The following is a 21,929-nucleotide window of genomic DNA, read 5'->3' on the forward strand; positions in this document are numbered from 1 at the left end:
GGCTGACGCTTGTCAGGAACACAGAAGGACAGACTAGCTGAGCTCTTATGGTCACTGGCTGCCCAGTTTTCTGTAAAGATTAATGTGTTACCTACATACTTTCATTACAGTTACTTCTGGGACATACTAAGATTCATGTCCAAAGTAGTAAATATATTTGTATAAATTATTTTGACAGTTTGTATATGTGGCACAGAAATAATACACTGTCTAAATTATAATGTGAACGTTTGACATCAGCTGAGCAGAGTTGTTACTACTCTTTCTGCTTGGAATGAGTTTTGGTTGGCAGATGTGAGAAGGATGAAAAGCCCAATGCCTCCCCAATCACTTGGGCTCAAGAGAGTCCTCATCTCTTCCTTCCAGCCAGCGTCTTCTCAGGAGCAAATCATGCAAGACCTCTGAATTCCTAGAGTCATTTGTTTGGATAAATGTCACGACTTTTCTCTCAGCTGCTGAATTTACTGCATTCTCAGGCTTTGCATCTGGAGTAGGAAAACATTTTGTAATTCTAAGGAACATTCATGTTCTGAAGAATAGCTCTGAGACCATACTGGCATCAGCACTATTTAATATTGTCAATGTCATAGTGGGACTGAGTGCACCCTCAGCAACCTTGTGGATAACATCCAGCTGAGTGGTGCAGTTGACATGCCTGAGGGACAGGATGCCATCCAGAGGGACACGGACAAGCTCAGAAAGTGGGCCCATGAAAACCTCATTATGTTCAACAAGGCCAAGTGCAAGGTCCTGCACCTGGGTCAGGGTAATCCCTGGTAGCAATACAGGCTGGGGGATGAAGGGATTGAGAGTAGCCCTGCTGCTGGGTACTGGTTTCATAGAATCACAGAATGTCCTGAGTTGAAAGGGGACACAGCAAGGATCATCCAGTCAAATTCCTGTTGGACATGACAACCCCACAGTTCACAGCATGTGTCTGAGGGCATTGTGCAGTCTCTTAAATACTGCATACTGAATACTTGAATTCTATGAAAGATCCTCCAGAGGAAGAGTCAGCCCACTCACGGCATGGAGTTGCACAGTGAGCCTGGAGGACATAGCTTTTGCCTTCTGACCACTGAATTTGCCTTTCCACTGCATGATTCTAGCATGGTAACACATTACTGGGAAGTTGCACTCATGCAGTAGCCACAGACCTTTGGGATGGCTGTGACTCTCCTCCCAGTGAGGAGGAAGCAGTTAGGGGGCTAGCAGTCATACTCGGTGATGCTGAAGATGGAGATCCTGAAAAGAGATCGCCTCTGAACCACAGAAATCTGTCTATCTGAGGGCAAACAACTAAGCACTCCAGTAGCTCTTCTGTACCGGCCAGAGGATAAAGGTTGCTCATACAAACCAGATGCCAGCCCATGTAACAGTCGTGGCTTTTTGCCATGTCTTCCGGACTGCAGCCTTTATACAGATAGAAAGGGTCAAACCAGCTTGAAGCCTGACAAAAACTTCTGATCACTCGCATTGTGCCTGCAATGAAAAGCTACAGCTCCTAACACCCCTGAAGGGAGAAGAGAGATCTGCCAATGACACCCAACTCTACATTTCAGCAAGATGCCACAACGGTAAGAAGAAAATCAAGTACCAGATACCACTACAGGCAAGACTCTTGAAGACCATTAAAAATCAGTCTTTTCCTCTGGCTCTGCCTTAAGTTCAAGCCTCTTGCCTTCTGCTGCACATTGCCATGCCATCAACTGAACCATAGATCAAAAACAGCAGCTAGAGCAGAGAGCTACAGGTCTGCAGCATCTGTGGAATGGGACAGCAGGGTCAGAGAGTGACAAGGAAGACCCAGCTGGACCACAGAACCACCTACTGCAGGAGATGCACGCCAGTGTCATGAAAGCTAAAGACATGGTACTTAACTCCCTGCAGCTGTTGTCTGCAACCGCTTCTCCAGCTCACTGCTTTCAGGGGATCCTTTACAAAGAGAAACTTTGTCAATTGTTTATCAGCACTCTCCAGCTGACTCACAGCTACTGGTCAAAACAAAGAGCTATAGCTTACAGTATTCACAACAGAATAACACAACAAAAACCACAAGGCAGTCCCTCAATTTTAGGGAAAATCCACCAAAACAACTTGACATTTACTGCAAGCATCCTTATAACTAAAACTTCATCACGCTTAGGGAACCAACATAATGCTGCAGGTTTCCAGCCCCCATGTACGTGTCCTCCTGCATCACTACCACTGGTTGCCCCATATAGGACACATAACTTCACACATCACAATGTCAATGTCATAATTTAATAACTAGTTTCTGAAAATCCAGGTGGACAACACAGATGTCTCCTACAAAAATCAGTCCAGTTACCACTTATGCAATTTTTGACATATTTAAGCCAAAATGCCTCCCCACTTATAAAAGAGAAATAAAAGCAGAAAATCTTTAGCTTTGAAAAAGAAGAATCTGAGTTACACTTAAACAAACAGGGCAGATCATAGCAGAATTTAATGCACAGTAGGACTTCATAAGCCATGTCGGCATTTTGGCAGAAAACTGTGAGGCTGACACATTTGCCTGGAATCTCTCACAGTACTCAAAGATTCGGAGACATTCTCAACACTACAGCGTTCACAGCAGCATAATGTAATCCTGCTCCTATGGGCGTATCACCAGGACACACAAAGTACACTGCAAATGCATCCCGCACACTGAGAGCTTCGATGAGTTTGATCAGTCCTCTAGGGGGGAAAAACCCAGGAATTCCCTCTAAAACACACATAAGCCTTTGAATGGACCAAGAAAGTAGAGCCAGGCAGTATTTTATGTAAAACGAGTCTCCTCTGCTCAGTGATGTAAGCAGGAGGGTTGCAGGCCCTAGGAGGTGCGCCTCCTTCTACCTTGCTTCTTAAAAACCTAACAGAGAACACAGAGACAGAATGAAAAAGCCTGAAGAGACTAGAATAAAAACAACTGCTAATCTTAGCCACAATCGGGTCCACTTACCTCCAAAGCGCAGTTGTGATTTTAAAATAAATGCTGAGTGCAATTAACATGTAGGCCAAATTATTGATATATATAACCCCAAGATAAGTGTTTCTCCTCTTTTAACTGGGGTAATCTCAGCATTATCTAGGGCATCTCAACACTTCCTATCACGAAAGAAAGAGTGAGGGAAAAAAACACAACAAAAACACCCCAGTTGTCATGGCAACCTCTACCTCATTCCTATAGGGCTTCATTTCCAAGCTGCATCACAGACAGGCAAATATAGGATTTGAGTAAAAAAGAGCTGGAAAGAAAAGAGGGGGGGGGGGGGGAAGGTGAAAAAGCAAAGAAACAGGGTCCTGTGCTAGCTCAGCAAGTACATTCAGTATTTTCTTCAACGTGGTTGCTACGAGAATATTGACATAGTCAGTAAACTAAAGGCAAATGATTCATACAGTGGTGAATCAGAGGAAAATAAACCACTCGCAAGGCACTATTTCCAGAAAGGCCAGCAAACTGAGGGTGCTAGTTCTTAATTTTATTATGAATTTCAAACATTTTAAAAAAGATACCTGTTAAGAATGAGTGAGAATTTCAATCCTACCACTTAGGCTTTAGCTAGTTATAAGAATCAGGACTACAACTATCTTGAATTTAAGGAACAGTCTGTCACATAAGATTATATATAATTCATAAAAGATGAGCTTTTACATCTAGAGAACAGAAGCCTGTGGTGTCAAGTTATATACACCACTTATGAGTACACCAGAACTTCAAAGGTACAATAGCTCCCTTAACAAAACAGTAAAATTCAAAATTTACTCCCAAGAAACTATACATTTTTCCTAAAGAGGGACCAAATGATCTCAAGGTTTTGTTTATTTTGGTATGTTCTTGTTTAGTGTGTTTTATTTAATCAATCTGACTAGCAAGGCAAGTTCTTGTAGCACTTGCTCTTAATATACTGTGTAAGATAATCAGCTATTAATTGATACACATGAATTACCAATGCATGCTGAAAGGCTCTGAAGGCTTCCCATAAGACCATACTTAGAAAAAAAAGTTATATTGAGCAAATGTACTGAATAAGTGTAATCCATCTCCATTATCTTTCCAGACTTGGGAAAAGGAAGAGCAGGAGGATCTAATTTTTAAATAATCTACTTGCTGTTCCTGAAGACAAAGTGCTTGAATGAAAAATACAATAGCTTCAAGAAATCTCAAAGCACTTGCCAGACAGGAGGTCCCCTGGGGCAAGGAGAAGTTAAGAGGAACAGAATAAAAGAGGTCAAAACCAGAATGGACACGATGATACTTGGCTGTTATGAAGGGTAGTTTTAACATTATGGTATTTTTACCTCCTACTTCAGTTTATTTCTGAAAAAGAATTCAACTGTGGAGGCCTGATAGTCTCAGGTGCTGTTGGGAACACATGGTACCAGTTAACTTCTCTTCTTCACAAGAGAAACGACAGGCAAATAAGTCAATGGCACAGAAACCAAAACAGAAATCTTTTCACTTATTTTTGTTTTTAAGGTTATGCCTCTGCTTTCACACCTCCTAATTTGGGGTCACATGCTCGGTTTCTCACTCAGCATCTTCTGTTTGCAGAGTTAAGTCTCCCCAGCATCCAGACAGAGTTTGAGCATCAAATATAAATTGCAAGTGCCATTTTCCTCAAGTTTCAATCCTTTCTGGGATAAAGGGGTTGTCATTACTTATGGAAGGGCAGCCATGACCACTCATGACAACTGTCCAGCAGCAAGGGCAGACACACTGCACAGAGCTCACCTGCCAGCCACAACTGTGCCAGTGAGGTACCGTGCCACCAGCACACCCAATGGCATTCATGGCCACACAAAATTTGTCCATCAACTGGAAGAAGTGTCTTGAGACTTTCAAACACTCTAAATATTTGTGAATATCCAAGAAATCTGAAATTTGCTTTTCCAATCCTCTGTATCACTACTATTTTGAGAAGAGGTTTAACAAGAAAAAGCAGTTTTTCCGAGGTCATGCTACTGAGCCCATAACTTTGTTTCAAGTCCCAGAGCTTCTTTCTATAACATATACCTTCCAGGACTGGTAGTCCTCATGAGTTTCCCAGGAAAATTTCTATGTGCAATGACTTACACTCATTCTGGCATCCTAACTAGATCCTCAAGAAAATCTTTCCTCGCACAAGAGGCATTTTTGGTTCTGAAAGAGAGGATCCACAGTCTCAGACAGGACTAGCCTTTTCACTTTACGCTCAGATCCTTCCCTCATGCCCTCTTCATGCTCAGAGGAATCTTAGTAATTTCCTTGTATTCTTCTGCCTTCTTTTGCTCCCAACCACGCAATGATTTCAGCACTGACAAAGTATTTATGTCTGAAACACTAACAGAACTGGTTATGGAGCACTCCTACGCTCGCTGGTTAACAAGGTGTACCAGTTCTTATCTCCACACACTGTAGGGAAAGTACTGCAGAAAAAGGACAGAATCATTTCCTGAATTACATCATAACAAACCAAAACATTAAAATGTGACAGATTCTGCTGAGGAGAAAGAAATGAAATGAGGAACAGATTTTTTTTTTTTTTTTGCTACATATTCTTGCATTAAAACTGGAAGTCCTGTTTCCTAGCCACTCCAATCTAATATTATACTGCAGAACAAGACACTGCTCCTATTTTAACACCGGAAGTTCAAATCATTCAATTTCACCCAAGCACACCTATTTAGAAAGTATTTGGAATGTCTCCAGCAGTCTTCTGTACCTAACACCTTCACAGACAGATTAAATTGTGGTCAAACACCATAGTTCTTATTCTCACTTCTAGTAGCTTTAGATCTCAAACAATAACATGTTTACATGACAAGTGGCACGGCACTTATATATTACAAGTGTTATTCAAAAAGAAGCCAAGCAGGTGAGCAATATCAGCATATTACATTCATAATCCTAAATATACTTCCAAATAAATAACATATATTCAATTTAAAACAGAGAAAAAACTACAAACATATATAAAAATACAAATGCATGTGTCCTTCACATATATACATATATGTGAATATATATGTATGAATATAGAATCATAGAATAACTTTGGTTGCAAGAGATCCTTGAGGTTATTAAGTCCAGCCATAACCCAACTCTGGCACTAAATCCTGTCCCTAAGAACCTCATCTAAATGCCTTTTAAACACCTCCAGGGATGGTGACTCCACCACTTCCCTAGGCAGCCTGTTCCAATGCTTGATAGTCCTTTCTGTGAACAAATTTTTCCTAATATCCAATCTGAAACTTCCCTCACACAACTTGAGTCCATTTCCTCTCATCCCATAACTTGCTACATGGGAGAAGAGACCAACACCCTCCATGCTACAACCTCCTTTCAGGTAGTTGCAGACAGCGATAAGGTCTCCCCTAAGCCTCCTTTTCTCCAGGCTGAACAGCCCCAGTTCCCTCAGCTGCTCCTTGTCAGACTTGTGCTCCAGAGCCCTCACCAGCTTCACTGAGGTGCTGGAGAGAGTTCAGAGAAGCGCAATGTCTTTCCTGTTGAGGGGCCCAAAACCGACCACAGGATACAAGGTGGGGCCTCACCAGTGCTGAGTACAGTGGCACAATCACTTCCCTAGTCCTGCTGGCCACACTATTCCTGATACAAGCCAGGATGCTTGTGGACTTTTTGGCCACCTGGGCACACTGCTGGCTCATGCTCAGCTGGCTGTCAGTCAACACCCCCAGGTCCTTTTCCTCCAGGCAGCTTTCCAGCCACTCTTCCCTGAGCCTGTAGCGCTGCCTGGGGTTGTTGTGACCCAAGTGTAGGACCTGCCACTTGGCCTTGTTGAACCTCATACAATTGGCCTCAGCCCAATGATCCAGCCAGTCCAGATCCCTCTGTATGGCCTTCCTACCCTCCAGCAGATCAACACTCCCACCCAACTTGGTGTCATCTGCAAACTTACTGAGGGTGCACTCAATCCCTTCATCTAGATCATTGACAAAGAGATTAAACAGAACTGACCCAAATACTGAGCCCTTTGGGAACACCACTTATGACTGGCTGCCAACTGGATTTGGCTCCGTTCACCACCACTCTTTGAGCCTGGCCCTCCAGCCAGTTCTTTATCCCTCGCAGAGTACACCCATCCAGGCCATGAGCTGCCAGCTTCTCCAGGAGAATGTGGTGGGAAATGGTGCCAAACACTTTACCGAAGTACACAACATCCACAGCCTCTCCCTCATCCACTAAACCACCGGATCCACTAAGTAATATATATACACGCGTGCACACACCCACATTCCTCCAGAGCCAAGCAAATAAAAATATTTAAATAAAAAGAGGAAGTGAAATTAGGGGTTGACTGTACTCTATTGAATAAGAAGCTTCCACAAGGGAGACAAAAGTAGGCAACAATATGGTTTAAAAGGAAGAATACTGTGGTGGCACATTTAGAAAAAAAGCAGCACACTTCCACTTAGTTCTTTATCACATTGTGATACACAAATGTTAGTTTTTGCTCTCTGCTTGGGAGTGTTTTCTGACAGCCTTCTCTCAAAACTGAAAGGTGCTATTAAACAAAAAGGGTAGGGAAAAAAATGAACAGGAGGTGATCAGCACATATTACTTTACCATTTAGAAAGGCTTATATGCTATACATACATCCTGTTCTTTCCCCACTGGAGCTGAGTCAAATTAAATAGATGAATAAGCAGAAGGAGTTAAAAACCTGTGTTCAGTCAGGAGTGTATGACCTGGTGGCAATTACAGAGACATGGTGGGACAGCACACATGACTGGAATGTGGTCATGGATGGCTATGTCCTTTTCAGGACAGACAGGACAGCCAGGCGAGGTGGTGGAGTTGCTCTTTACCTGAGAGAGCAGCTACTATGTATTGAGTACTGTCCAGGCACAGATGAGGAGCAGGTTGAGAGTCTATGGGTGAGAATTAAGGGGCAGGCTGGCAGGGGTGATACTGTTGTGGGTGTCTGTTACAGGCCACCAGATCAGGATGAGGAAGCTGATGTGGCCTTCTACAGACAGCTGAGAGCAGCCTTACAATCACACGCCCTGGTTGTCACTGGTGATTTTAACTTCCCTGATGTCTGCTGGAAGGACTACTCAGCCAGCCAGCCACAGTCCAGGAGGTTCCTCCAGTGCCTCAACAATAACTTTCTGATGCAAATGGTGGAGGAGCCGACCAGGAGAGGTGCACTGTTGGACCTCATCCTCACTAACAAGGAGGGTCTGGTTGAAGCAGTAAAGGTTGAGGGCTGCCTTGGTTGCAGCGACCATGAAATGGTGGAGTTCAGGATCTCGTCTGGCAGGAACCAAATAGCAAACAGAATTGCAACCCTGGACTTCAGCAGGGCAAACTCTGGCCTTTTCAAACAATTGCTGGGGGGAAATCCCATGGGCAAGGCTGCTTGAAGGTAAACGGGCCCAAGATAGTTGGTTAGTGTTCAGGGACCGCTTCTACAAAGCTCAAGATCAGAGCATCCTGACACATAGGAAGTCGAGGAGAGGAGCCAGGAGACCTGCGTGGTTAAACAGGGAACTGCTGGGCAAACTCAAGTGGCAGAGAAGAGTTTATAGATCATGGAAGGAGGGGCTGGCCACTTGGGGAGAATATATGGCTGTTGTCAGAGGGTGTAGGGAGGCAACTAGAAAAGCTAAGGCCTCCTTAGAATTAAACCTGGCAAGAACTGTCAAGGACAACGGAAAGAGCTTTTTCAAATACATGGCAGATAAAACTAACACCAGAGGCAATGCAGGCCCACTGATGAATGAGGTGGGTGCCCTGGTGACAGAAGATACAGAGAAAGCAGAGTTACTGAATGCCTTCTTTGTCTCTGTCTACTCTGCTGGAGGCAGTTCCGAGGAGCCCCGTACCCCTGAGGCCCCAGATGAAGGCAGGACAATGGAGGAGCTGGCCTCGGTTGATGAGGACTGGGTTAGGGAGCAGTTAGGCAATCTGGACATCCACAAGTCCATGGGTCTGGATGGGATGCACCCATGGGTGCTGAGGGAGCTGGCTGAGGTCATTGCTGGACCACTCTCCATAATCTTTGCCAAGTCTTGGGAGACAGGAGAGGTGCCTGAGGACTGGAGGAAAGCAAATGTCACTCCAGTCTTCAAAAAGGGCAGGAAGGAGGACCCAGGTAACTATAGACCAGTCAGTCTCACCCCCATCCCTGGAAAGGTGATGGAACAACTTATCCTTGGTGCCATCTCAAGGCATTTCAAGGAGAAGAGGAAAGCATTTGACATGGTCTCCCACAGCATCCTCACAGCTAAACTGAGGGAGTGCAGTCTGGATGATCGGGTAGTGAGGTGGACTGCGAACTGGCTGAAGAAAAGAAGCCAGAGAGTCATGGTCAATGGGCAGAGTCCAGTTGGAGGCCTGTATCTAGTGGAGTGCCTCAAGGGTCAGTACTGGGGCCCGTATTATTCAGTATATTCATCAATGACTTGGGTGACGGAATAGAGTGCACTATCAGCAAGTTTGCTGATGACACCAAGCTGGGAGGAGTGGCTGACACACCAGAAGGCTGTGATGCCATCCAGCGTGACCTGGACAGGCTGGGGAGTTGGACAGGGAAAAATTGAATGAAATATAACAAGGGCAAGTGTAGAGTATTGTATCTGGGCAGGAACAACCCCAGGTTCCAGTATAAGTTGGGGAACGACCTGTTGGAGAGCAGTGTAGGGGAAAGGGACCTGGGGGTCCTGTTGGACAGCAGGATGACCATAAGCCAGCACTGTGCCCTTGTGGCCAAGAAGGCCAATGGCATCCTGGGGTGTATTAGAAGGGGGGTGGTTAGTAGGTCCAGAGACGTTCTCCTTCCCCTCTACTCTGCCCTGGTGAGACCACATCTGGAATATTGTGTCCAGTTCTGGGCCCCTCAGTTGCAGAAGGACAGGGAACTGCTGGAGAGAGTCCAGCATAGGGCAACAAAGATGATTAAGGGAGCGGAGCATCTCCTGTGTGAGGAAAGGCTGAGGGAGCTGGGGCTCTTTAGCTTGGAGGAGACTAAGGGGTCACCTTATTAATGTTTATAAATATGTAAGGGGTGAGTGTCAGGAGGATAGAGCCAGGCTCTTCTCAGTGACAACCAATGAAAGGACAAGGGATAATGGGTTCAAAGTGGAACATAAGAGGTTCCACTTAAATTTGAGAAGAAACTTCTTCTCAGTGAGGGTAACAGAACACTGGAACAGGCTGCTCAGGGGGGTTGTGGAGTCTCCTTCTCTGGGGACATTCAAAACCTGCCTGGACACATTCTTGTGTAGCCTCATCTGGGTGTTCCTGCTCCAGCGGGGGGATTGGACTGGATGATCTTTTGAGGTCCCTTCCAATCCCTGACATTCTGTGATCCTGTGAACATAACTCAGTCACCTAATTTCAACAGGTACTGCAAAAACAATTCCACAAAGGGATTTTTCTGAGCCAGCTCAGGATGGTCTTAATTAGCAACAAGCAGCCCAGAAGGAAGACAGATGAGCTGATGAATACAGTATTACAAACAACTCTGGAAGAAACCAGCAACATAACCAAAAAGCAAAGGTCATCCAGGGACAGCTTGATTCAAAGATAATTCAAAGTTGCCACGTGAGAAGAGAGCTCCAAAATCAACAAGAAAACCAGGTTACTACAGGATAGTAAGCAGAAAAGCAACATTACAGATGAATTATGAAGAGCATGCCATCAAAGAGGAGAAACCAGACAAGCAACATGGACCCTGCCCAAAGAGAACACACTGGAAACAATGCAGCAAAATTCCTTATCCCTGGACAAGAGGGGAGGGGGGGAATCAACAGAAACATCTGTTACCAACTGCCAAGTGGTGAATGAAAAGTGAAAACCTTGCATGTAACCCACCATGGTGCTATAAGCAGGAAGCCCCACCTCAATATTATAACCTACACTTGGGTAATAAACGCCCATTGTACATGACACATCCCTTGTTATAAAGCAATTGCCCATGCAAAGTGATTGGCTAATCACTTTTTTTTTCTTTTACATGGAAAACCCTGGGATACTGTCTATCCCAGGTATTCATGTATATCAGGTATTTTATTGAAATAAAAGTAACATCACTACTAAAAAAAACTGGTGATGACTAAGACTGAAGGAGGACAGAGCAATCATCCACAGAGAGATGCGTTTCTGAGTAAGATGTGCTATATACTCTCTTAATACAAACCTCCACATCTATAAAGACAGAATGCAGACCATCTCTAGAGAAAGGGGAGGTGTTACCAAAATGTACTTGTTCCCAAAAAGAAGTCAAACCTGAACCAAGGGGAAATACATAGCTACTGTACGCAAACATCACAGAAAATATGAACAGGCAAGTGCAGTTTTAAACAAAACATTGTTAAATATCTCAGTACAGTGCTTAGAAAGTATTTTATGGTGAAAGCCTTAGAGTTCAATGTCCTTTGTTTCTCAGAAAGAAATAACCAGTCAGGCATTTATCTCCTACACAACCATGACAAAGCATAAAAGGCTTTTCAGACCCTTAGCACAGCACTGCAAGAACTACGATCCACAGGAAACTTACCAGAGGAAGACAGAAAAATTTCACTGTGAGATGGGAAGAATCAGAGGGTATTAGACTAGAAGATGGCTGGGTAACATGTGGCTATACCAAGTCTAAGCAATATGAGATGAAAGATCATCTAGAAAGGAAACCTGCAGAAAGCCAGCTGCAGCCACTCCAGGCCATGATGGATTGATGCACACCTTCTTTATTGCTTTTGTCATTTACCACTGAGTCAGGCTGAGGTGGTAACACAGATGAGATACAAAAGTGCTGTGCAGAGCCTGGTATTGGATTACTGGCTTTAGTACTTTCTCTAGTAAGTTATTTCCTACATAATTGAGTTTCTAGACTGAAATCTGGGATAACACTATCAGCACAAAATATAGCTTCCAGCTACAAAAGCTGTGTGCATCCTCGCAACGGTCCCTGTCCTTTCCTCTGCATCACTGATGGTGACAATGATATTATCCTCTGAAGCACTGTCAGAAGGAGACAAGGAAAAGCATAAATTCTCCAGTACAAAATGAATTATCCTCCAAATCCAGACCAGTTAGTAAGGTGCATCTTTCAGTGTGTCAGTCAATCCTCCAAACATTTCTCCCAGCATGCTTCAGCTTGACCAGAACTGAGTTAAGTTTCTGTGACAGGTTTTCTTCTGGGGAGTGGGGCTTTATTTATTCCTGGGTTGTTGTTTTTTGTTTTGTTTTCTTTTCTTTTCTTTTCTGACAGTCTTTGTGTTTATTACCAAGATGGATTCAGAGTCATATAGCTCAATCTAAGTTTTAACTCTAAGTGACACCCACTCAACAACACCTCAACCACAAACGCACATTGCATCTCAACATCAAACATTTTATTGTTGCATGGAAAGGCCTCGCCTCTGACAAGGAAGCCACTAACGAATAAAGTGAGCAAGTCTTGAAAACACAAACTGATCATGGGATACAAGCAAGATTTCACTGCAGTTTTACCTTTTTGCAGCTTTTGTTTTTTAGTTCAAAATGCAGCAAAAGCAAGCCAAGCTCATCAGAAGAAGGAAGAATTTGTTTTATTTCTGAATGGCAAGCATGAAGACTTTCTGAGGAATCTGATACACCATGATCTTCCCTCAACACCGAGCTGAAGGGAGCCAGCAGGGTCAACGAAGTTCCAGCTGCCTGTGCCAACAACCAAACTCACCAGAGAGGATGAGAGTTCAAGGGGATTGTTTCTCATTGCTTTATTCCCTGATACCGTTTCCAAATCCCTGCAAAATCCCTGTAGGTCAAACTCCCAGCTTTAAACTAAAACACACCTTCCCTATCTCACTCCAGTTACTTAGAAGAGTCTAAATGGAGTGGACCCCATTCAAAACATGTCCAGAATGTGCGTTCCCATCAGAGATGCTGTCTGAACATCTCCAGGTTCTCCTGTACCACCGAGGCACAACACAGCATGTCCATGTCTGGGCAAGACAGGCCTGTATGAATCACAGCAGCTTCATGGCTGCCTTCTTTAAATTGGAGATTTATGGCATAAACAGAACTCCAGTTCACCATGTACATTTTATTCTGGAAAAGCTGCAGTGTTGTCAACCAATATCTAAACCAAATTAGGACAGACAAGGGTTTCTGTGTCTTGGAATAAGTTTGGAGGTTCTCCTTGGAATACAAAGCCTTAAAAAAAACCCAAAAAACCCAAACTAAAATGAAACAAAAAACAAACAAACACACCACCACCACCCCCACGCCCCCCCGCCCCCCAGAAAACCCTACAGAAACCACAGAACACAAAACCACCACACCAGAAAAGAAGGATATTTCCCAAAGTATTATTTGACTTAGTGCCCTCATGTCAAAACAAGTACCCTACCTCTTCAAATGACATTTCCCTGGTAGAAACAAACACAGAACATGTCAAAAAAGTCCCCGACAGTAGCTTCTAATAAGTGCTATAATTAAAGATATAAATACAGATAGATAGATAGATAGATATAAACCACCTAAAAATAGCTAAGCAATTGTGTTAAAATTGCTAATCAACTTGCTTAATACTTAAATCCCCCACATTTTACCTTTGGCTAAAATAAACCAAATCAAGTTCACATTAGAAAGACTTATAGCACTGGAAATCTTTATAGGCCCCAAAATGTACAGATTCACAATTCTTCCTATATTTTTTATAAAATACTTTTAACAACAACAACAAAAAAAGGCACTGTGAAAAGAAGTGAAAAGAAACATCAAATTAAAATATCTGATAGCTATTTTTAGTGCATGAAATTGGTTCCTCTGTGCACTACCAATAAGAACTCAACTCTATTTCTTATACAGACTTCATACATTTAGTATTTCTCATTTTTAAGGTGCGCACACACGTGCACAGAAATCCAGACACACTTACTATTCCTTGCCAAGCCTGAGGAAATTTAAACCCACTCAAACCTAAAATGACCAGGCTTTGGAAAGCAAGAGCAATATAAGAGAGTCATTGTTCATGTTACAATCTAAACATCACTTATGCTTTCACACACACACACACTTATCAAAGGAAGTGACAGCTACAAAGAGTAAAGTGTTAAGAAAAATAAAGAGTCATTTACAAAGGGTTTACGGAAAACAAATTTGTGGGGCAGGGATGGGGGGGGAGAAAGAAAATATAAACCACAGCTGCAAGTCTGATTGACTGAGACTACGTGCACAAAAGTTTCATATGGTGGCATCTTCAGACCCAATTAACCCACACAGAAAGAATAATACCTTCACTGAAAAACTGCACTCACAAAAATACCTTGCAAATATAGCAAAAGAGCTGCAATTCTCCCCTGGAGAACCCCATCCTGGACAAAGCACCAGCAATAGCAGTAGTAGTCCTGAACTGGAGAGGGAAGCAGCATCTGACTTCCAAACGGAGGGATTAGATCCAGGACACTTTGTGCCTTGTACAGAGAGCATCAGAGCATCTCTTCTGTGCATTTTTAGAGTCCACGTGAAGAAAATGGAAGGACCACTTATCTTGGCCTGCACTGCCAGAAATGTGAAGTAATTCATTATACTTTCTTATGGTTTTGCTACACAGCCATGTAAGCCATGTGGGCATGTGTCCGCCTGCTGAGTATTTGATAAGTTTGCTGTAAAACTCCACAGACCTGATCATTCACTTATACAAGGCACCATTATCCAAAGGTCAAAAGCGCAATCACAATTAAAACTCAAGTCCAGGTCATTTAGGCTACTCAAATAACGATAGGCAGAAGGTTGTTTTTTTCCTTTCCTCCTTTCATGAATTGATGGAGTCTTGTCATTGGCATGCTCAGTTCCCTGTAAAGTTTGGAAACTTTCTGTTTTGATCAAGACCAGCTCCAGGGAACATCAACACAAACAGCATGAGGAGACTGAACACCTTGAACCCACAGATTTGGAACAAAAATCACTGCAAATTCACCTAGAAAAGGGACACTCAATGGCTTGACTTTGAAGCCTGTAGGTGGTTTATCAAAGTCCCAACAAAGAAAACAGCAGGTCAGCTGTAATTACACATGCAATCCTAGTCTTTCTGGGGAGAAGACAAAGGATTAGCTACCAAGTTCTTCCTGTCCGCTGCAAACACTTCCTGCACTAAAAGCTGGGTGGTTTTGCTTTTGGGTTTTTTTAAAAATTTTTAACCAGCTTGGCACTCCTAGAGATCATCCTTTAATTACTTTCTAAAGAACAATGATCAAACTCCATTAGTTAAAGCACATGTGACAGGCAGGTAGGTATTAAATGGAATTTACTTAAAAGTTTATTCAAGAAATCATATCAGCATTTATTATATTAAGTAACTCGGAAAGAATGAGCTGCCAAGCTATGCAACAAGGTACAAGGGTGTATGCATGGCTATCAAAAGCAGCCACCATCAGCAAATGACCTATCAGGTATTTTTGAAATTTGTTGTTTAGCAGTAAGTTGTTGGAAAAGACAAACACAATGCTGAATATAGCTGGTTGAAAACAGAAAAAGGAATAAAAAAGAAAGTTAGTTCTTCACCCAAAGGAAGCACTGAGGTGCCAGGTTCCATTACCGGATTTTCCCCCCGCTCTGAGCAGGTTATGTTACAGCTAATAAAGAGCATTTCTCTCTATCTCATTACCCCTCACTCACACTACTTGTTCGGGGTGGAGGTTTCAGATGTAGGCTTAAAAGAGGTACCCTAACAGGACAGCTTGCAAGTGGCTCATTAGCACACACACAGTCATTAGACAGTTGTGCTAACGATCCTTACCCAAAACTCAGCCTAAAAAGCCAAAGGGGAAAAACAATTCCAGACCACAAAATGTCAGCCCAGTTTTCAAGCTAGGAAAAGACCCTAAATTCAAGTTACAGCCACGCACTATGTTTATGTACATAGTATTTGAATGGAAAAAAAAAAAAGTGAGACATCCTGGCCTCTCACATTTTCTTATCTGTTAACATATCAAAGCCACTCAGCTCTTCAAGTAACAAAACTCACACCTGAATGCCCACTTCCGTGACTTTTAAGGTGGTGATATAATAGAAGACTATAAAAGACTAGCTTTGCGCATTTTCACAATTTACAGAATTTTCACTCAAGTTTGGGTTTTTTTGCTGTAGGCAGTGACTTTCTGCTACGCAGACAGAACGACAGACACATCACTCAACAAAGTTTTAAGGAAATATAAAATCATTCTTTCAGGCCTTTTTTTGAACCATACAGGAACATAACTTTCACCCAAATTATTCACACACTCTCTTCACTCATGGCGATGACAAAAGGCAGGAGCCACTCGAAGCACTGCAGGGTACTTGCTCTGCACCCACAGCCTTGTCTGATACCACCCGAACAATGAGGTTCTTGTACAGCCCAGCTCCTCTGGACATGACTTGGAGATGCAACCCAAGCCAGGTTGGCTGCACATGCTCAAGAAGGCATTAAGGTGCTGTTTGGGGTTTTTGGGGGAGCTTTTTTTGAAATGGGACATGGACAACTGCTCTTTTCCCTACGACTTCATTTGGTTTCGCTGCATCAGAAGAAGCCATAATTTTGTCACCTCCAAGAACCTCCACTGCCACAGGGTCAGCAAGGCGACCCTGCAATCCCTTCTCCCCTCCCTGGCGCATCAGTCCAGGTTTAAAGGTTCAAATTCCATGCAGGTCGTGGGCTCCTCCGCTGCATCGGGCATTTTGGCAAATCACGGCACCCACAGGATGTCTCCACTGCAGGAGACTGACCGGCCGGGGTGGCCAGTGCTCACAGAGATCCCTCCCGGGATGGGCAGCAATGGATCACAGCAAACAACTGTGTCAGGAGCAGGCAGTGCCACACCTCCAATTTTTTAGTATTATTGTTAGAAATTTTATTATTACTACCAGAATTGTTATTCTTATTGCAATTTACTATCATTCATGATTAGAATTATTATAGTTAGAACTAATATTATGGTTAGAATTTATTAGAATTTGTTATTAATAGTAGAATATTTAGTAACACTCTTGTTATAATTTGTTATTGGTATTTGTTACTAACAGAATTTTTAGTATTGTACTTTTACAATTTTATTTCTGGAATGTATTATTATTACTAGAATTTTTATTTTACTATTGTTAGATTTTTTTTTAGTAGAATGTAGGTGTTTAAAAGACATACAGATGAGGTTCTCAGGGACATAGTTTAGTGATTCTATAATTCTGTGATGGTTTTTACTATTAGGATTTTTATTATTGGAATTTTTTAATTTTTATTCGTATAATTTTTCGCCGTTTTTCCCCGCCCGCCCCATCCCGCCCAGGACGCGGCGGCCGTTCCCGGCAGGTCCCGCACGACCCGCACCCTCCCCAGCCCGCTCGGCGCCCGGCCCGGCCCCTGTCCCCGGCCGGCTGCCCCCTCCCTCCATCCCTGCCCGCCGCCCCCTTACCCTCGCACTGGTAGCCGGCCAGCCCCCAGATGAAGTCGGTGCAGTAGTGGCAGAAGGTGGGCTTGGTGAGGGTCACCCTGCGGAAGCTGTGCCCCGGCGGGCTGCTCCCCCCGGCCGCCGCCGCCCCCGCGGAGCGGCCCCGCCCGCCCAGCACCGGGCTGGAGGCCGGGCTGCCGCCACGCAGCGAGCGCGCCCCGTCCGCCATGCCCGCTCCCCGCGGCGCAGCACCGGCCGCCGCTCGCCCTCGCTTCCGCCCCAGGCGGTGGCGGCGGCGGCGCGGGGCGGGCGGGGGCGGGGCCGCCCGGTCAGCGCCTCTCAGGGCGGCGCCGCGCTGCCCCCTGCCGGCCGAGGGGCCGCCCCGCCGGCTGCCCAGAGCAGCGCGCCCGCCGCGGGCCGCCGGCCCCTGCCCCGCTCCGGGCGGCGCTGGCGCGGTCTCGGGTTGCGCCAGGTGTCCCCGCTCCCGCCAGGTGCCAGCCAGGCGCACGGCGGGTCAGGCGGGCGCTGGAGGCGCAGGTGGAAGGGTGCTGAAAAACGAGCTGCTGTGCTGCTGGTGAACATCATCGAGGTGAACCCGCACCCGAGGGACGGGCGCGCTTCAGCGCCCCACCGCTGCATTGCAACCGTGATAAAGCCGCCAAGAAGAAACGTGGAGGCAGGGAGGAAAGCCTGGGCTGTGAGAAGGTCTCATCAGACGCAGGCAGTGGGTTCTGTTTGCAGCTTAAAGCTATGAAACCTGAAAAGACTTCTGGTTTCTTACTGTGACATCGAAGTGGATGGTTTCACTACCCTAGCCTCATGCGAGTTTGGAGTGCACAAAGCTCCATCTCAAGAAGTTTTCAGATTATGCTTTGGGAGAAAAAGATGGTTCACTGTAGATTTCGCCTTCTGTTCTCAACATCTCTGTCTTTATGGGAAAGGATTTAGGGTTCTGCCTAGCAATTTCTCTCCTTTATAACACATATTTTTTGTCCTTTATGTTCACTTCACCTTCTCGTGACTAGTTTTGAAAACATTTAGACACTGGGATGTATCCATGTTGCTAGTCTCCCCCTCTGCATCTGAAATGCCTGTTTCTTCGACCGTTATTGCATTAAGCAGTGTGGTGGCTGGAGTAGACTGCGACAAGAAAGGAGGCTGTGTCTTGGGATTTTCTACATATAGATGTGTACTGTCCACACCTCCACTTGTGTGATTTGGTACTTCATATTAAATAAGAATCTGCACCCGAGGTGTTTGAAACAATGTCCAGGTACCTTCATTAAACCATGAGAGACAATAAAAGAGTAGTCTAGACTTTCACCTTTGACTCTGATTTGTTTGTATTTTGGTGAAGGGTTTAATAAATCACCCTGTTGTCCTGTAGACCAACACTGAAGTCCTTCTAAAATGTCTTAGCATCTTCTAGTTTCTACTAGTCTTACTTTACATCTCCCTTCCATGCTGTTAATATGACCACATTTATTATCACGAGCAAGAAGGATTCAACTAGTTCAAAGAGAAACAATAAAAATCACTTAGATCCTAAAGAAAGCACAGCATGTCTTTTTATGGTTGGAGAAAGAGTAAGCAGGTAGATACTAAAGCTTTGAAATATTTCTAATTGCTCCTGCCAACATGATTTAGAACACATACCTAAGATGCTAGAGAGCTTTACAGAGTCCCAAATACACAAGAGAGTGGGGAAGAGGGAAGCAATGTGAAACTCTCCCTTGAAGATGTGTGCCTGCTGAATACAGTGAATGAACCAAAGCCCTTGATGACAGGTCCCATCCTCCACAAACTCAGCCTTGCTTTGGTCTTTGTGAAGATCATAGGCAAGACCTCTTGGAACACATTTCTGGGCACATGGAGGAGAAGATGATGATTACGAACAGCCAGTATGGATTTTACAAGGGTCAGTGATGCCTGACCAACCTTTATTGCCTTCCATGACAAAATGGGTAGATCTGTATAGGAGGGCAGACCAATGGAACTTGACTTCATCAAGGTTAATGACATGGTCTGCCTCTTGTATCCAAACTGGACTATTATGGTCCAGATTGGGTGGACAACTAGATGGGTAAAAAACTGGCTGGATAGTTGGGCTTAGCAGGTAGCAGTTAATGGGTCAAACTTGAACTCTGCCTGGAGGCCAGTAATGGGAGGAGAACCTCAGGGGTCTCTCCTGGGACTTGTTGCATTTAGCACTTTCATCAACAACATGGAGAAGGTGATGGAGAGCAGTGCCATCAGGTTAGCACATGACACCAAGCTGGGGGGAACAGTCATTACAGTGCCACGCAGAGGGACCTAGACTGGCAGAAGAAATGAGCAGACAGGCAGGGTGGCAGCACTGTGGAAAAGGTCCTGGGTGTCTTGGTTGACAAGGAGCACCCAGGCAACAACTGGGGCCAACAGCATCCTGGGCCATACAGGACCACAGACAGTAGACTGAGAGAGTGGATTATTCCTATCTCCTCAGCACTCATTAGAGTTTTGCATCCATTTGTGGCTTCCAATACTCGATACACATTGACAAACTGAAGCAAGTGTAGTGAAGGGCCACCAGGATGGTCAAGATCTGGAGCACTTATGCTGCAAGGAGAGGCTGAGGGATGGTGAAGAAGCCTGAAGAAGAGGTACCTTCAGGGGGACCTCATAGCATCCCCCCAGTACTGACACAGAGGTTTTCAAGAAGGTGCAGCAAGTTGTTCTTGCTGGCTGGACAAAAGAAAGAGGGCAGAACTTCAAACGAGGTGTTCAGGCTTGATATTGGGAGAAACTTTTTCACTCTTAAGGCAGCCAAGCAGAGGAGCAGGTTACCTGAAGAGCTTATGCCATCTCCATCCTTGTAAGTTTTAAAGGTGTGACTGGATAAGCCATGGCCAACCTGATCTGACCCTCATGGGAGACATGGCTTTGAGAAGGAAAATTAGACTGGGTGACCTCCTGAGGTCACTTCCAACCTGAATTATCCCACAATCCTATGATTTAAGATATTACACTCAGTCATTTCAAATGTGAATGGACCTTAACCCACGCGCACACACACACACAGACAAATATCTTCGAGCTCTGGCTATGTTTTCAGCTGGTATGAGCTGACATAGTGCCTTGAGTTTTACCTCTGTGTGCACCAACTGAGAGTGCAGACATTCAAGACAACACCTGAATTCAGAGAGATTGCAGGTACATTTAAATTCCTGTTGAACAGAGCGAAAGGGAAACAGAGACCAACAGAAGCAGCCTGTTTGCCATGCTGTCTGCTTGCCTCAGCTCCAACATAGTCTATCACAGTGCTTTCAAACAAGCTGAGTTTGACTATATAGTGACAAAAGTTGCAATTAGATTAGAATTGCTGGTGTATTTTTAGATGGAGTTCAGTTTGCTTGCTAGATTTGTTGTTTGTGCCATTCCTTCTTGTCCAGGAGAGGAAGCCCCTTCCCTATCTGCTTAGCCCATGTCATACTCTCACCTAGCTATAGAGACTTTCTCTTGCTTTTATTCAATAACTTTTATACCTACAAAGCATCTTGCCTCACCTGTTCCGTTGGCCTGTCCTGCCTTTCTTTTCAACATAGACTGTCCTCTTGAACTGCCTTTCTTTTGTATGGATCTAACAGTCTTTCCCCTTTCATGAAACAGAGACCCAAGAGCTGGAAAGCTGAAGCTCATGTGAACAAATCTTTCCTATGATTGGCAAAATATACTGTACTGCCTTATAAGTGTACCAGAATTTGGCCCTGTTTCAAAGCCTGAGGAAGCAATCAATACATCCTTTTACAGAAATGTGAAAATACATTCAATTAGCAAGTAATTCAGATACATTACTGTATTATCTGCCAGTGCAGGGTAGTCACAGGGTTTCCTTACTAGAAGTTACATGTGGAATGGTAGTTTTTATTGTTAAGGTGTAAATGAACATGTGAGATTTTGGCTATTTTGAAGTATATGACTCCCCAGATACATATTTATATGCTGTAACACATAGACATGTGTGACCTATATTTCTTGTCTTTACCTTCCCTTCTTTATCTCTGAACAACCAGTCTAACCAGTCAAAACAACCTAAACCATCTGGTGATTGTCTTCATCCCAGTCTGCCGCCACCCCTGCTTCCAGCAGCCATGGAGTGTGGCAGCAGCTGAAGATGAGCCACCCTTTGTATCTCACATGTATAGCAGGGATGTGGTCCCAGACAGCAGAAAAGAGTGAGGTAAAGAATTATTACCGGAGCTGTCACATTCATATATGTGATAGATCACTAGTGGGATTTGATATCAGTTCCTGACTCAGACATGGTCATCTTAACTACAAGGTTTCTACTGACTTTATATCTGCCCTCGGGATACTCAAAAAAAACCAGAAAAAAAAAAAAAAAAAGATAGCTGGAAACAATTCCAGCTACTTTATTTTATATTTTATTTTATTTTATTTTATTTTATTTTATTTTATTTTATTTTATTTTATTTTATTTTATTTTCCCTTTTATCTTTTTTGGTGGTTTGTGGGCTTTTTTGCTATCAAGGTGTTCTTTATAAGGAGGGCGTATACTGATCTCTAGG

The 21,929-nt window shown here is 44.1% G+C and overlaps 1 protein-coding gene across 1 annotated transcript in view; it reads right to left on the bottom strand.

Annotated features, from left to right (window-relative positions):
* DGKQ (diacylglycerol kinase theta) overlaps nucleotides 1–17,623 on the bottom strand; it is a 103,409-nt gene extending 85,786 nt beyond the window's left edge. The window contains exon 1 of the mRNA XM_082074432.1: nucleotides 17,386–17,623. Coding sequence (XP_081930558.1) covers nucleotides 17,386–17,590 — 205 coding nt within the window. The 5' untranslated portion in view covers nucleotides 17,591–17,623. The remainder of the gene's footprint in view (nucleotides 1–17,385) is intronic.
* Between the last annotated feature and the right edge of the window lie 4,306 nt (nucleotides 17,624–21,929).

This window comes from Streptopelia decaocto, assembly GCF_964273445.1.
Source record: "Streptopelia decaocto genome assembly, chromosome: Z".
Taxonomy (NCBI): domain Eukaryota; kingdom Metazoa; phylum Chordata; class Aves; order Columbiformes; family Columbidae; genus Streptopelia; species Streptopelia decaocto.